Here is a 17,107-nt window from a genome sequence, read left to right as displayed (position 1 = left end):
CATTAAGAAAATCAGATCAAAAGAACTTTATTGAAGCATATGAATATATAAAGCATGTAAACAACATGCTGTTAGTGCAGGAGTTATGATTGTATAGACATGGAATATTGAACTAGTTTTTTACTAAGACTTGTGGAAGAAGTGCAAATATGATTCACCCACCCACCAGATAGTTCATTTGCCTTAAAGTTCAGTAAATTTTGATACAGTATTGGATACAAAACCCCTCTAGCAGTATTTAACAAGTGCATCGTATTTCTATGGAAAAGCAACAAGTGTTTTGATCTTTCATGTACAATACTTTCGAATGTTTAGTTGTCAACTAGATAACCAGATCAGTATATCTTTAGTAGTCATCTTGGCTTTATTTAACAAAGTCCTGTTCAGCTTAATGTGAAACAGGTATATCAGTTGTTCCTTGTATTTGAAGTTCAAGCACTTACAATTTAAGTCTTTGTTCACACAGTCCTATTTTAACAGCTGCTTCACATTTTATGTGTACATTGGGTTGATTCCAAACTTAAACCAATTCAAATCAGTTTACACAAGATGACCCTTTAAGTGTAGCACAAATCATTAAATGTGCTGTACCTACCTATATTTGCTGTAACAAATATAAAACATGAAGATGGGTAGACATAAAATTATTATATCTAGGGTTCACAACAGATAATGTAAGAATATTGTAGTGTGCCTAGGTAGACATTGTAAGAATATTATAGTACCTAGGCTTCTCAATATGAATTTATTTGTTGTTGTTACATCTTCAAGTTGGAGTCAACTTCCAGCAACCTTAATAGGGCTTTCAAGGTAGATGAAATATTTAAGAAGTGGTCTTACCAATTCCACACCCCCATGAGTTTCTATGCCTGAGTGGGGAATCAAACCAGGGCCTCCCGAGTCCTAGTCTGTCACTCTGTCCATTACACTACACCGAATCTCATGAATTTATTTAGCAATTTATATTTGAATATCTGCTCTTGCTGTTCAAGAGATCAATGGCAAACACAATTCCTGTGTAACATTTTTATGCAAGCTATAATGTACATTCATGCCTATGCCTGCTTGTAAAAACTTACCGAAATTCTCACTGGCTCCACAGAATTAATTTCCGCAAAAGAAAACTTAAAGCCGGTTTTAACCTTAGTTTACTTTTATGTTTTAAAATTAGGCCTCAAACGTACTTTTTTGAGAGCAAACCCTCACTTACATGAGACTAGCAGTGCTATTGTCTAAGCATACCACGCTTAGCCCAATCTGGGTTTACTTTGAATTTAATATTGGAAGTGTTCATGTGCAGTAATTTTGTTTGCTTCTTTTAAACATTAACGCCTCCCTGTAAGTGTCCCTACTAGACACAGACAGCCATTTGTCTTCAAAACGCCCAGTGGCATAGCAGACCACCTCAGCTTGTTGACAGCACCACAGACAATGACAGTTACCCTTTTGTATGCTTTTGAAAAAATGTCTGTAGGCACTTTTGTGAAAGTATCACTGGATTTTTACAACTAGACTGGGATCCAAGTATTACCAAGTCCTTGGCTCTCCCAGTAAAAGAAGCTTCATAGAGGTAAAACTATAGTCCCACTTGAACACTTTTCTGAGAAGAAGCCCAGTGACTCCAGTGAGCCTTATTTCTGATGAAGCACAAACAGGCTTGCGCTGTAAGTCTGTTTATCTTAATTTTTCAATAGTGTGTCCCTATAAAGGTCCATCAGTCTTCCTTAAAAATAAAGATTAATTGAAAGTGCAGTGGGTGAACCACAAAACTCCAATATCATCTGACTGAAGGTAAGAGTAGCTTCAAGCAATTCCTCTTTCCCAGAAAGCATAAAATTGCCCTTTCTCACTCTGCAAAACTATCTGTAGTATCTGGCAGACCAAGCTGATTGATTCCCTCACCGTGATCCCAAATAAATGATGTTCTGAAATTGCAGAAACACAGGGGCTCAAAGGCACTAACTTCAAAGAAGTACAATAATTAATTTAGGGTGCTGATGGTTGCAAAGTCCTCTGCATTATCAGTTTTATGTACAGCAGACGTATCTGTCTTAAGTTGGTGGAAGGGAAGACTTTAAAGAGATATAGGTAAAGGTTCCCCTTGACATTTAGTCAGTCGTGTCCAACTCTAGGGAACGGTGCTCATCCCCGTTTCCAAGCCGTAGAGCCAGCGTTTGTCCAAAGACAGTTTCCGTTGTTACGTGGCCAGCGCGACTATCTAGACACAGAATGACGTTACCTTCCCACTGAGGTGGTACATATTTATGTACTCGCATTTGATAGGTTGGCGAGGAGCTGGGACAAAGCAACGGGAGCTCACTACGTTGCGTGGATTCGATCTTATGCCTGCTGGTCTTCTGAACCTGCAGCACAGAGGCTTCTGTGGTTTAACCCGCAGTAAACTTTCTCCCCAAAAAAGGATTCTTTGTTTGAATGTCTCTATCAGAAAACATTATTTTTCTGGTTTACATATAAGGGGCAAAATCATTCTTAATCATCAGCTTTAAAAGCTGTTTGCTATGACATAATGAAGTGGCATAATTGTAGTGCAGAACTGGTGGGTGACTTCTCTCTTTACACTTATAAAAGAGTCAGTTCACATAGTCCCCAAGGCTGTTGAGATAATCTTCATAAATGTACCACTGAACTTGCCTTTTTCACTGAAGGTATCCACCAGAAAGCTCCCTATCAATGGAAAGCTAGCATAGTCAGATGATCCTGCTTTCCTTTCATAGGAAACTCTAATACAGTATTAGAGTACATTTAGATTTTCATATTGGATTTCCCCATGTGCTTTCTGAAATAATACTGTTTCCTGACCAGGTCAAATCTTCAGTGTTGGCTAACAAGCAGTATGGAAGCAACACAGTCATCAATCTGCTTTTTGGACAACAGGACCCTCCTGAAGTAGCTGTATGCATGCTGTACAAAAGCATAGAATGATTACCAAGGCTCTGCTGTTGAAATGGTGAACTTTTGCAATGCAATTGCAGCGCCACCCTTTGTGCTATGCAACCCTTTTAGAGGATCAAGGAATCAGTTCCCTAACTAGAGAAAAAAAAAGGACCTAGCTTTTGTTTTTGTTTTTCACAAAGCCTGTGGTTTTAACCATGTGCTGTAGGTTTAACACATTTGAACCATGGAACCGTTAGAAGAAATAACAGATTACAGATGCAACATGTCAATATAGCTATTCCTCTTAGTTTGATGTCTGCAAATCAAGAACTTTGACATTTCATCTGATCCAGATTTAACATTCTGTGCTGAAATTCTTTAACTATTGCATATCTATGTAAACACGTACGTACATATAAATACATATAGTATATGGACAAAAATAACTGTCCTGAATTGAAAATGCAGCATTTTGTGGTTGTGCAGGTTGGCATTTGGTTTCTTGAAGAGTACTGTCTTTATCCCAAAGAAAGAGCAGTTTGCATATTAAGTAGGAAACTGTGTGAGCGATGTTCCTCCCATGCTCAAAATCTCTCATGTTTAAGCCATCATGCCAGTCTGTGTGCACTTCCACACCTGCATTTTCCTTTTCTCTGCAGCAGCTCCCTGAGATAAAGAAGCAGTTTATAGAGTTGGCATATGAGCCGCTGGGGGGAAAAAAGGAAATGAAGAATCATGCTAAACTGCATGTGCTCTCAGTGTGTGGGGTGCATTCCACCTCACTGAAAACAGCCACAGTGTTGGATGCAGAGCACTGCATGCATGCTCTCGACCACAGTTTCTCAACCTTGGGAACATCCCCATATGTTCTTGGACTAAAATTCCCAGAAGCCTTCACTGCTAGCTATGCTGGCTAGGATTTTTGGCAGTTGCAGTCCAAGAACATCTGGGGACCCAAGGTTGGGAACTGCTGCTCTAGAGGAACAAGATCAGGAAGGCATTCTTTGGGATTCCTTCTTGCTGATGTCCTTAAGCCTCCTGAAAATCTGTTTGAAAGGCTGGGGATTCTTTGCAGCTGGATGAAAGGCAACAAGGGGCTGTAGGGGGTAAGACAGTGGCTCGGTTACCCTCTTTCACTGGACCCGGGGGCTTTCTGTGAACCCAAGAGAGGCTTTCGTTCTTGGAATGGGCACTCCACATACAACTTACTGTCTTTTGTTCTTGCTGATAATGATATTACTATTATAGAGGAATTGGTCACACTGCAAATTAAGACAGTGTCTTTTTATGACTGGGTAATTTCTTCTAAAAGAAATTTCTTCTAATTCCATTGCCAGAAACATGACCTTTTTTTTGTGGGATGAAAGGTATAACTGAGTCTCAGTCCATGTCATTTTGGAAGGATGCTTGGGAGTGCTCAGCAGAAGATAATGATAACATTTGTCCTCCCTGCTTGAAGAGACTGCATTTAGAGAGCAGAACTACTTTAGAACAGAACAGCTTGTAAAGAAGCTGAAGGCAGGCTGCCCTGGGGATTCAGTCCTGATCTAGCGCATACACAAAAATCTATTTGCAGGTAGCCAGAGTATTAATCTGGGAGAACGTCAGGATCCATTTGGGAAAATGGAGCATTTAGTCGGTCAAGTTCATCCACCTGGGGAGGATGATGTAGTGGCATCTCCTGATCTTCTGCCACATCCTCACCCACCATGACAAGGTTTGTTAGAGATTTGCTTCTCACACACTGGAAATCAACGTGTCGGCTCTTCCCCTCCTCCTTTTCCCAAGACATCTGGATGAATGGGCGTTGCACATAGTTATAGATGACCTCCGAGCGTCCTCCAGGCCTCCTTTTCACTTTCTCTTTACAGGTGGGATAACCTGAAACAATTATTTTAGCATCATTGTCTTCATGGGCCACTTCCAACCTCTGTTAGCAGCCCTATCATTTCTTTCACAAAGCAAGAGTGCTTCAACAATCTAGACACACCAACAGTCTAGACGTATCACTTCATTCATTAGTTGCTTTTGGGTTTGCCAAAAAGATTACAGTAAAAAAGTATACCAAATTAAATTGCAAACTACTTCTAGACAATAAAGCCACTAGAAGCCCTCTGTAAATAAAAGGGTGTTTATCTTTTGCCAAAGAGAGTACAAGGATGATGACAAGAAAGCCTCTTTTTTGTGGGATGCCACAAAATTAAAGTGAAGGTTCTTTCTCTGTGATCATTATCCACCTCACTGCTGGCATTAGAGGGAGCCTAAGCAAGACCTCAGAAACTTGTTTTTCACAGCCAGGCACATTCATATAGGAAATGTGACCTTTCAAACAACACTGGTTCTAAGCTGTTTAAGGCTTGGTGGATCTTGGTGCAGAAACACCTACTAGCATGAGCCAGGTGTTCTCTCTCCTATTTTGTCCAAATGCTATCCTTACAATATAGACATTTCAATTCTTCCCAAACTGCAGCTTTTGAAATGATGGATAGCTACTCTCTGAGGACTTGATTTTTAGTGGTAAAGAAAGGTGAAGAGATCAAAGACAAAACCAAGGCTGAAATATTGTTGCTTAGTGTAGTAAGTTGCAACTCGAGTAGGTGCAGGGATTTAGTGAGTCAACTCCTCTGTTAAGCTCCATGGATTCAAAAGAGCCTACCTGGGTTGCAACTAGACATGGGCACTTCATATTCATTTCCATGGAATTCCACCCAATCCCTCCCCCAAGAACCAGTTCTGAGTAACACTTACCAGGCTCCACACAGTGGCGGGGCTCCTTCCAGGATTGGCATGATGACAATGGAGCCAAGCACCGCATGGAGCCCAGTAAGTGGCCGGGCCAGTTCAGGGGGGGGGGATTGGGAAATAAGTTCAAAGTGCTTATGTCTAGTTGCAACTTATTAGGCTAAGCAGTAGGATTTTCAGCCAGTGTTGATTTTCTTGCTTCCTTGCCCTAAACTGTACACATCGAGGCAGTCCTACCCTTAATGCAAGTGAGACAGTCACTTCAGGGTAGGGAGTACTACTGAAGTTTGGAAAACAGAGCTCTATCTCTGAATGCCAGCCTCTCTTCTTTATGTACCCCAAAGCTAACCTACTGCTCTCAGGTATGGTGGAGGATACAGCTACACGGCCAGGGGTGAACCGAGATTCACTAAGTCAGCTTGATCCCTGTACATGGCATGGTGTAAAGGTGGTCCTATCTGGTTATTTCTTTCAGATACCAAAAGTCTTTGATAAGCCTTTAGGGATGGAGGCAGGCCAGCAAATTACTTTTAAGCCACGTGGCAAGGCCAAGAATGGGACTCCTGATTTTCTGGTGGAAGGGAAGAAAAGCCACGGGGATGGACCCTGCCACACCTTTAAAGGTTGCCTCATTCCCATGCAACACACCTACCAAACATATGATGTTTTACAGGCCCAGCTCCTACCACAACTAGTACATAGGAACTTCTGAATGGAAACGTCTGCTAATTCCTTCTCTAAAAGTTTAAATGATGTAGGAAAAACAACACTTGCCTTCAATGCCAATTCGAATATTTTTCAGGCCACGTTCTTTCAACACAGTTTTTGCAACATCCCGGTTCTCAATGTACTTGAAAAATCTGTAGAGCTTAGAGCTATACAGGACTTAGGAGTTGGAGAAAGAAGTCATCGTTAATCATCTACAAAAAAATAGACCTTTTGATAATATTAAGAGAAGTAAAGGTTAACTGTCTAGCAACATATTTAAAAAGTGAAAAGTTAAAATTTACAGGCTATTAATTATTCAAACAAAAGCACATAAAAGATTTTTGGAACGTCTTTCAAACAAGGGGAATATGAGGAATAGACATTACATAAATACAGTGGGGTCTCGACTTACGAACTTAATCCGTATTGGAAGGCAGTTCTCAAGTCGAAAAATTCTTAAGTCGAATCTGCATTTCCCATAGGAATGCATTGAAAACCATTTAATCCGTATCTGCTCTTTTCGTCCATAGAAACTAATGGGAAGCTGCTATTCCGCCTTCTGCCACTAGAGGGGGATAATTTTTTCTTTTTTCCTTTTAACCTAAGATGACTTAGCTTTTAAAAAAAGGGGGGAAAAGAGTTCGTAACTCGAATCTAAGTTCGTAAGTTGAGTCCATATATTCCTACGACAGCGGTTCGTAAGTCGAAACATTCGTATGTCGAGCCGTTCGTAAGTCGAGACCCCACTGTAAAGGGAGAGATACGCAACACCATGCAGAGCATATGAAAATGTTGCTTTTTATAAATAATTATATACAGAATAACTGGTCAGTTTATTGTTACATGCCTCATTCCAGAAATTGTCCTTAGACATAAATGCTGTTCTGCATAGCAAATTTGATTGCTGAAATCTTGTTCCTTTGTTACACATCTGGAAGGCAAACAGCATAATATTCAGTAAGTTCTAGCTGGCAATTAATAAGTCATTGCTGTGATTCTCAGGGTGGCGGGACCTGCTGGCTTGGCATACACTCAGAAATCCCAGTGGGGGCCTCATTAGTTGCCAGCTAGAAAAGTATACTATTTGCCTTCTGCATCCATGACAAAGCAACAGGATTTCAGCCACTGTATACAAGGAAAAAAAGGTTGCATCAGAAACATGCTTAAGTATGTCTTGGATTATGGCTGAAAATGGGCACATATTCCTATGATGGAGACAGTGTATCATGCAGACATGTTTGTCACTAGTGACTTCATTAGAAACATCTGTGACACATGAACAGCTATATTCAACAAAATAGTCACAACAAGAATTGTTGCTTCCGAAATATCTGCATGTTACTCAAAGCCAAATGCTTATGTCATGAGACATCAAGACTAGGATGAATTTTACTTTTAATTTGAATGAATATAATGACACGCTGAAGCCATCCATGGATCTCAGAGCAGCAAATGGCCACTGTTCAGTCATGGTTGGCTTCAACATGTCATAGTATTCATTATTTCCAAAATTAAGTTTCCATCATGTATGGGGCAGATGATGTGATTATTCTGCAACAAGGGAAGCCGACTTCATCTCAATCAACATATGAGCCCAAACTCTACCTTTTTTTAAAAAATGAACACATTATTGTATTGAAATGCCTTGAGGGCATAATCTTGCATTTTGCTACAAATACTATATTGCAGTGAACAAGACCCTTGACATGGCAATTCTTGGCTTGCAGAGGACCAAAAAAAATCCCAACAGGTTTCTTTCCCCTGGAAATTTTACATCCTTTATAATGTCATGGAACAGAACAAGACTGTCTGAAAATATGTGACAATAAACACTAAGATTCTATAGACCACATTCTATAGACCACCCAACCTTTTTGGAACTGTTGGAGGGCTGTATGTGTACAGGAGGGCGGGGGCAACCCCCGCGCTTGCAGATTGGTGTGGCACACTTGCCATGCCCACCCATGAGCGCACCATATGCACCCGCTCACCTGCGGATAAGTGCAAGCACACCACGCCCACCATGCGTGTGTGGGGGTTGCAGGAGATCTGTCTCCGCAGCCTGCTCCTGCAAAGCCCAAAGACTGACACCGGGGCATGGACCAGGGGTTGGGGACCTCTGCTATAGACTGTGTGGTTAATTAACCATTTATTTTGTTTATTACAATTGATATTTCATATATTTGTATCTTTATTTTATCTCGGTTTTAATATGATAATGCCCCATGTATATCATGTAGTATGTATTTTTAATTTTTTTTATAATATAAAAATTTTATGTATGGATGAATATATGTAGTGGCTGAAATCCTCTTGCACAAGTTGCATCTGTGGAAGGGTGATGTCACCAGCAGGGAAATTTTCAGCAGTTAAAAACCTGTCCCTTCTTGCCCGCACCTCATCTGACTTGGGAAGAATCCTTTTCATCACATGGGAGCAGTGGAACAGGAGGAGGAAACCTTTAACTACTGATAGTCAACCCTTGCTGCAACATTACATAGAAGCAATTTTGGTAATTAAAGCTTCATCCTTCCATTCCTGCTGCTCCCAAAGCTTCTATGGGATGAAACAGATGACTCGCAAGTCAGACTAGCAAGGAGAAAGAAAGGGGAAAATCTTTACTTGCCAAAACTCTCCCTATGCCACTGATTTCATAATCCTTTTTCATTTGTAACTTATGCAAGAGGATTTCAGCCAGTATATACTCACACACAGTATAGAATATAGAAAGACTCCTGTATCCACGGGATCAGTATCCACAGTTCACTTAGCTGCAGTTTGCTGCAGCCTTATATCCAATATACAAGGATGACCCCTTGTGGCCTTTGTCATGCAACCCTCACAGATGCATATAGGATTCCCTCATATGCATGGTTTCAGGCATCCACAGTAGATTGTGGAACTGATCCCCTATGGATATGGGGTTACTACTGTATATAGTGAATATGTGGTATGTATTTATGTATCCTGTGCATGTTTGCTGATCACTTACTTTGAGAGTATTCTTCTCCCATTGGAGGCGGATAGTCTTCATCCCAGTCCACTATGTCTTCTTCAGTTAACACAACAATGTGACACTCACGTTCTCCTTTCTTGGCGCTGTTCACCATTATCGGTAGTATTAGCTCTTCCAGATAACAGTCAAATTGCTTGTGAGCCCCATCATTGGATAGTTCATGTAATAATGCACCTAACAAGAAACATGTCATACTTGAGTCCTCTATATAGTACTTGGAAAAAATAGGCCTACTGTATCTCTATCAATGTCAAATTCTGACCTGAAAATATAGTATATACCAAAAAAAGTTTAATATGTAGAGCAATTATAAGTTTTGTTACACTTACTTAAATCTTGACACTTGATTGTGTTGAAGTCAAAGTTGATGCAAAGATAGTCACATGTGTCACTAAGATCAGGAATAGAAATCCCATCAGGACAATTAATGATTCCAGTTGTGTAATAATCCTGAAAACATAAATGGTGAAGCATGTCATCTTATAATAAATATTGTACTTATTTAAATCACTTGTATCCTCTTCTTCAAAACATTCAAAATCAGATACCCGGGCCTCTGAAGCCATCTCTCATCCACTAATTCAGTCTACACACACTAGTTCCCTCCAGATGTGTTAGAAACCAACTTCCATCATTCTCAGATAGCAAGGCTAATGGGCAGGCTGGCTAAAGGCGATGGGAAGTATACCCAACTGATCTAGAGGACATAATATTGAGGAAGGCTTCAATGTTTTCTAAGTTTTAAAGTTGTTATAGATATTCATGCATCCTCAATTCATTCTATGTTACTTTACAAATTCAACATTCTTTATTAGATTCATAATCTTTCAAACACCATGAATGACAGACATAATGGGCAGGGAAAGAATAACAATAATTAGACATACAAAATCCAACAACTCATGATATAAATGACACACGTTATCTTAAAAGTAGGAAGGGGAAGAAAACAAGAAATTCTGAGATGTATAAACAGAATGGAAAATACTGTATTAATAAGCTTAAATGTTCTTTTGAACGTTTAAGGGAAGAGTAAGAACATTATAGGAGGAAGAAGGCTGCTTTTCTAACTTTGTGGACTTCCTCACCAGTACAGCCCTGAAGACAGTAGAGCTGATTCCTTCTGCAATTTCATATTCACCCTTCTCATTTGGCCGAGTGAAATTATATTCTCGCCCTGGTCCAAACATTCTGAAAAGGAAAAAAAGGTGTCCATAAATGTGTCTCAGAAATCCATGGCTGACACACTGAAATTAATAGGAAATAGCACTATGAGCAGGTGAAGATCTAATGATCTAAATATTGGCAAGCTGTTTCTTGAGAATGCTGCACTTAATTATATTAAAGTATTTATAATACTTTATGTAGAAAGCATTCCATATCAGAAATTTCAGAGTGGTGGGCAACTGAAATATAGCAGATAGGAGATGCTCATCTTAAATTAAAAGTCTTCAGTACAAACCAAAAACAGAGAAGAGTAAGTGCATAGTTAACCTCAGTTGGAGGGGTATTCTGCCAACTGGGAGCCAGTTCGCATAAGTTCTTATTCCTATGGACTCCAGTCAGGCTTCACATCCATGTAGAACCACCAAGAGACCCTCTTCATGAAACCTCAGCAGGGTAAATGGGGAGGAGGAATGTCCTCAGATATCCTGGTCTTATGATGGTTAGGGCTTTGGATTGATTGATTTATTTCTTTATACAGTATACCGCCAGGGCCACTCTAGGTGGGTTATAGCAGATAAACAAAATAATAAAATGATACATACATAAAATAATAATAATACAATTGGGGCACAAATCATATATCATAAAGTGCAGTAAAAACAAATACAATACAATAAATTGCAATTAAAAGCATAAAATATAAAAGACAAGAGGCATGGCAGTGTGATAGATGATGCTTTAGCAAAACACTATTGTATCATACAGCTGTTTGTTCAGGGAAGGCCTGTTTAAATAGCCAGGTTTTTAACAGCTTCCTAAATGTTCCCAGTGAAGGGGCCAGGCGGACATCAGGCGGAAGAGAGTTCCATAGTTGTGGAGCTACCGCAGAGAAGGGCTGATTTCTAGTAGTCGTTTTCCAGGCCTCTCTCGGGGTCAGAACTCTCAACCGCCCTGCCTGGGATGATCTTATAGGGTGGGCAGATCTAATTGGAAGGAGGCGCTTGGCCAGATATCAAGGTCCCAAACTGTTTAAGGCCTTATAGATTAGTACCATTGCCTTGACACTGGTAAGGAGGCGAACAAGCAGCCAGTGTAAGGTGGCCAGGATGGGAGATATGTTGGTATTTTCTAACCCCACCCAGCAATCTGGCCGCCACGTTCTGGACCCATTGCAATCTCCGTAGCAGTTCCAAGGGCAGCCCCACATAGCGGGCATTGCAGTAGTCTAATCTCGAGACTATCACCGCATGAACCAGCATGGTCAGGAACCCGGTGTCAAGGTAGAGGCACAGCTGGGTGACCCGCTTTAGGTGGAAATAAGCAGAACGGACCACAGACGCTACCTGTGATGCCACTGATAGCGCTGTTATGAACACTTCCAGTCAGGAGACAGATGTCACTTTAGGCAACAACTAAACAGGCACACAGTTCTCAAGGACCATTTGAAGCCTAAAAAATATTGAGCCAACAAGGCTGCTTACCTCCCCAACATTGTATCAGGATGAGCGGTGAAAATCTGGGGATTTACAACAAATCTTGTACCATCTACAACAAGAGTCACTTTCTCTGGTGCCTGGCTTTGTGCCCCGTTGTTCATGCTGCTGAACGTATTCCCAAACTGCTCTTGACAAGAATAGTTGTCTTGATTCCTTTTACCTCCTGCATGGAAGAAAATGCTTTTCACTTCTTCAAGAGCATTAGAACACTGAGGACTCGCTGAGTGAGAAGAATATCTGCACTCTGTGTCTAAACATAGCAGACCACAAAGAGCAAAGCATAATTCCTTACTGTAAAAACAAATAAGCACTTCATCTATAACAAATAAGTAACAGTATGATACCAGGAGATGAGACGTTGCAGACATGGTAGCTCACAGAGATCTCTTGAAAAGGTTGTGGTTCATTAACATTTCCAAAAAGGCAGAAAGTCCATAGGCCCCAAACACAAAATGGTACAATGTGTGAGGTGTGGGGAGGAAAACTGGAGGTGGAAGAGACCAGGGAACCAAAAGACTACAAGACAGACAGAATCCCTGGGAGCAGCATGCGGCCAGTGTTACAACCCAAGGCTCTGTTTAACCCTTGATTCATGGTCCTGATCATGATTCAGTCAGTGCTATTTACACGTAAGAAAAGAATTCTGCAATACCATGGCAACACACTTAATTTAATCATAGAATGGTAAACCAGGATCCTGGCAAATCTTGGCTCACCATGAATGAGCAAGGTCCTTGTGTACACAATCTGTTTACTTCTCCTTGGCTCCTCCCTCTCTCACAAATAACTAAACAAATCAGAAATGACATCACAATGCAAGATCCTGGCTTCTGCTGCTTCCAAACAAGCCAGAATTCTTATACCATAGTTTATGATCTTTCTTAGCTTGTACAGAGCACAGCAAGCCAGGATCCCCAGTTCAGATGGCATATTTAAAGTAGGATGAGACAAAGTTACTCTTGTGGATTGTTTTATTTATAACCGTATTCTTGCCAGGTTATATTTTATTTTGCTGTAAGCTACCCAGAATAGTGCACTGCACTAATGGGCTGGTAGGTTAAACAAACAAACAAACAAACAAACAAATCAATCTATCGTTTACACAGTACCCTAGTCAGTATAGCCAGTTGCCATGTTGCCTGCTGCTGTACTAATAATAATGTTTAAAAAGTCACTTTTCTCACCTCTGTATTAACCAAACATTTCTGGTCTCATTTGTTTAGCCATATGCAGGACAAGCCAGTTGAGATAAACAGGCTGCATGCACCAGAATGCAGCACACACACGATAAACCAGGATTCACCATATGTTGGTTTATGGTTCAGTGTAAATAGGACCATTGTTTAGTTTTGCCACAAAACAGATACACAGAACTAGGCTGCATATTATACATCCTGTAGCAAATGTCCATGACGTTCTTACCCTTATTTCTGAATAATGAAGAAGTGCTAACTGTCTGGCTGCCCTGTTTCCAGTTGCTTTCTTCCAGATCTTGGAAATTACTAGTTACATCTTCAGTCAAATGAGAAGATTCTTGATTGCTTGGTCTTTCCATTCTATTGGCACGATTCATATTCCTTTAAGGTTTCTGTAATTCAAACTGACTGACTGACAGGTGAAAGATCCTACATGTAAGAGAAAGTAGAAGAAATTTTTCAGCTTAATCTTTCTTAGAATGTACTCCGCATCCCTGTCCAATGGAATGTGAGTCTCTTACACCAAAGGGACTTGAATTCCCAAACAGAAATGCAAACCTCTTACCTTAAGCTTCTACCACTGTTCCCACTCAATGGTGTACACTTCAGCTATGAACATCACTAATTGGGAATCATGGATCTTTTCCTTGGCACTGCTCTATCAAACACCTGATGGTCAAGAAGATTATAGTGCTGAAAAAGGCTTAAAAAAAACCCTCAGTAGAGTTAGAGATAATAACTATAGCTACAAAACAAAGGAGAGCTAGTGTGGTTTAGTGGGTAGAGTGAGGGGCCAGGTTCAAATCCTTTATTGGTCATGGAAACTCACTTTGGGATGGCGCTCCTCAAATACTGTATCTCACATCCTCTGAAAACCCTCTGAGGGTCATTGTAAGTCAGATGCAACCTGATATTACATTACACCCCAGAGACTAAGCTATGATCTAGGAAGTTCCAGTTCAATATCTCATTTTTCATCATGAAGTCACATAGCTGTATCCTTTGACCTGAACCCAGTTCATTCAGGTCTTCATCTAATAGCCTTGTTTGGGTCCTCCTCTTCCACTGTTCTAGATAAAGCAAGCGGTTACGCCAAAGAGCCCTTCCAGTGATTGCCCCTTCTATATTTCAGAATTTCCTCCCCTGGAAATTCTGTTTGGCACCATCAGTCTTTGGATTGTCAGCATATCATGAAGACATTGCTGATCTTGTAGACATTTAGAAATATGGTATATTGAATATGACCACCACAGCACAATTTCCTCTGCATTAGTTTACTGGTTTGGGGAAGGGGTTGTTTTGATTTTAGGATTTACATTGCTTTTGCTATTAACATAGCATTTCTTTTTGATATAGAGTGCCTTAACAAGTGTTATTATGGCTGAAGGGAAGAAAAGTGGGACATACTGTACATATTTTAAAATAAATCAAGGAAAAGGGCTATTCTAGGAGTAGCCATTGGTTCATGTTATTATTGCAACTAATTGTTCAAATTAATACTCCTTTCAGCTTATTACTGCAACTATTGTTCAAAATTATAAACTGTGTTTAACACAAAACCAAAATAGCACAATATGCTGCTTATATACTGCCTACACATTGTCTGCATAATATGCAACAAAACAGGATCAAATTGATGAAAATGGTCTGACAGATCAGGTATAATTTCTTAAAACGTGATGCTTTTTAGTAACTATGTTGGAAACAACATTACATAACAGCGAAATAGGTGTTATTTATATGTATGTAAAAATAAGTATCTAAAAATCAAAATATTTATCTAAAGTTACATAAAGTATGTATCTAAAAATAAGTTCAAAATATAAACACAGACAGTTGCCATTCCTAGGACAATCACAGTACAACAACACAAACTATAACCTTAAAAGCCTTTTTAAAAAATATTGAGCAAAGGTAACAAGGAAATTCAGCATTGTGACCTTGGAACTGTGAGAAATACTGTAAACCATATTTTGTTACCTTGGACCCAACCTCCAACAACTTCCCATAAGCTTCAGTTTTAACAAAGGATTACTGGAAATTGAGCACAATAGTTCCTGCTGCCTGCTCTTGCTCCTGCTTCCGGCAGGTCTTAAAAGGCCTACAGTAAACTACTGCACACACGAAAAGATGATTTCCTTCAAACCTAAAATCCTGTAGGATTTTAAACAAAATACTCCAAAGCAATGATTCTGTTTTCACACCCAGCCTTCCTTTATAACAATGGGCGGTCTCCCGGTTATTAAAAATGGAAATTTTGAGAATTTACCCGGCTACTTTTAACACCTCTTAATTGTACGACCTGCCTTTGAAGTACCTGAATCCTCACACGTTTTCTCTTCCAAATTATCATCATATACATATATATGCATGGAAAACTTCAGAAACACTGACCTAATTAATATCACATTCTGTCGCCAGGATCAAGTTTCAGTCGAGAGCTACATTTTTGCAGAGAAAGGGCATCTTCCGGACTTACCTCCATTCAGCAAATGGTCCCAGCTGAGAACAACAATCGGGAAATCCTGAAATTTTTCCTGCAAGAAAAAATATGGAGAAATCGAAAGAGCAGAAAAGCTGACAGTTAAAATTGTTTGTGCTTTTGGCGACCAAGTAATCTCCACCCCCATCTAAACCGAGAGGATGATTCATGCACGTATTTCAAAGTAAGAGTCCCTGCCCAGCCAGCACGTATAAAGTCAAGTGCGAGACCATGCCTTTACACAGGAAGACCTGGATCCTGTTGGATTATTGGCACAGTAAATGGATTTACCCCGGGTATCTAAGAAATACATCTCTGAACAACTCCACTTTTACTCCCCACCCCAGCCCCTAGGATTGCTCTGTTAACCCTTCTCTGACGCAACATGATTAGACTTAAATATTTTATTAAACCACGCTGGAAATCAAAGGAGAATTTGACCCCAGTATTCCGTGAAAGAGAGCAGAATTTCTTAATCGCCACCCCAACATTCGTTTCCTACCAGGTCAGTTTAAGTGCACTGCCTGAAATAATTGCTCTGAGAGAAATTTCATGTGTGACTTAATCAAATGCATTGAGCATGTGTACATTTCCCTATATGCAGAGGCAAAAAGGAGCCGCCGCCATCAATCAGGGCTTCTTTAGGAACTGCATGTGGGAGTCATTCTCTCAGAAAATCCGTATTTCATGAATAAGCTATGAAGATACTTTCAGGGTATTTTATGTGAGGGAAAGGATGACCAATCTATAGTTTCAATAATACACCAATCAGAAATAGGTGGAATTCCAGAGTAACCAATCAGAGGTTAGATAGAGCCCATCAGCATCTCTTTTCCTAAATGGTTAATAGCTGGTTTTTAAAATGTAGTTTATGTTCTTTCATAAGATCTTTCTAAATTCCTGAGGAATCCTATCCTGGCTATTGTTGTCTTCTCTACTACTTGATGTAACCAAGAATTTCAGAAGGTTAGAATTGGGGTGGCCGTGATGAGTCCTTCTTTGCAGAAGACAATCTTCTATTGCACTGGTTCTTAATCTTGGGTTACTCAGGAGTTTCGGACTGCAACTCCCAGAAGCCTTCACCACCAGCTGTCCTGACTGGGGTTTCTGGGAGTTGCAGTTCAAAAGCATCCGAGTAACAAAGGTTAAGAACCACTGTTCTATTGCAGTAGTTCTTAACCTTTGTTACTCGGATGCTTTTGAACTGCAACTCCCAGAAACCCCAGTCAGCACAGCTGGTGGTGAAGGCTTCTGGGAGTTGCAGTCCAAAACTCCTGAGTAACCCAAGGTTAAGAACCAGTGTTCTATTGGAAAGGCTGGAAGCTCTTCTCCAGGGATCCTCACATCAAAAGACCTAACCAGTCCGAAGGCAGATGAAAAATAAAGAAACATAGGAAGAACATCA

At 40.2% G+C, this 17,107-nt stretch overlaps 1 protein-coding gene across 5 annotated transcripts; it reads right to left on the bottom strand.

Moving 5' to 3' along the window:
• Positions 1 to 11: 11 nt before the first annotated feature.
• KCTD20 (potassium channel tetramerization domain containing 20) lies at positions 12 to 15,984 on the bottom strand. Of its 5 annotated transcripts, none has more exons than XM_020795592.3 (9): positions 15,700 to 15,935; positions 13,786 to 13,889; positions 13,447 to 13,649; positions 12,010 to 12,187; positions 10,450 to 10,552; positions 9,691 to 9,811; positions 9,338 to 9,535; positions 6,412 to 6,522; positions 12 to 4,776 (listed from the first exon to the last, which is right to left on the bottom strand). In XM_020795592.3, the coding sequence occupies exons 3-9, from the start codon at positions 13,595 to 13,597 to the stop codon at positions 4,484 to 4,486; spliced, it is 1,155 nt and encodes a 384-aa protein (XP_020651251.3). In that variant the 5' UTR covers positions 13,598 to 13,649; positions 13,786 to 13,889; positions 15,700 to 15,935; the 3' UTR covers positions 12 to 4,483. The 5 variants fall into 5 exon arrangements, with proteins under 5 accessions (XP_020651251.3, XP_072853543.2, XP_020651235.3 ...); XM_072997442.2 differs by having other exon boundaries at positions 15,615 to 15,876; XM_020795576.3 differs by lacking the exon at positions 13,786 to 13,889 and having other exon boundaries at positions 15,700 to 15,984.
• Positions 15,985 to 17,107: the final 1,123 nt, after the last annotated feature.

This window comes from Pogona vitticeps, chromosome 4 (genome assembly GCF_051106095.1).
Source record: "Pogona vitticeps strain Pit_001003342236 chromosome 4, PviZW2.1, whole genome shotgun sequence".
Lineage (NCBI taxonomy): Eukaryota > Metazoa > Chordata > Lepidosauria > Squamata > Agamidae > Pogona > Pogona vitticeps.
This window is presented reverse-complemented; position numbering and strand designations above follow the sequence as displayed.

What these genes read in the sequence shown, in the direction of transcription:
- KCTD20 (XM_020795576.3), bottom strand. Translation starts at nt 13,597, where the DNA reads ATGAATCGTGCCAATAGAATGGAAAGACCAAGCAATCAAGAATCTTCT. An exon ending in TTCATTATTCAGAAATAAGG is followed by an intron (nt 12,188 to 13,446) that starts GTAAGAACGTCA and finishes TCTTCCATGCAG; the next exon opens with GAGGTAAAAGGAATCAAGAC. An exon ending in CTGTCTTCAGGGCTGTACTG is followed by an intron (nt 9,812 to 10,449) that starts GTGAGGAAGTCC and finishes TTATGTTTTCAG; the next exon opens with GATTATTACACAACTGGAAT.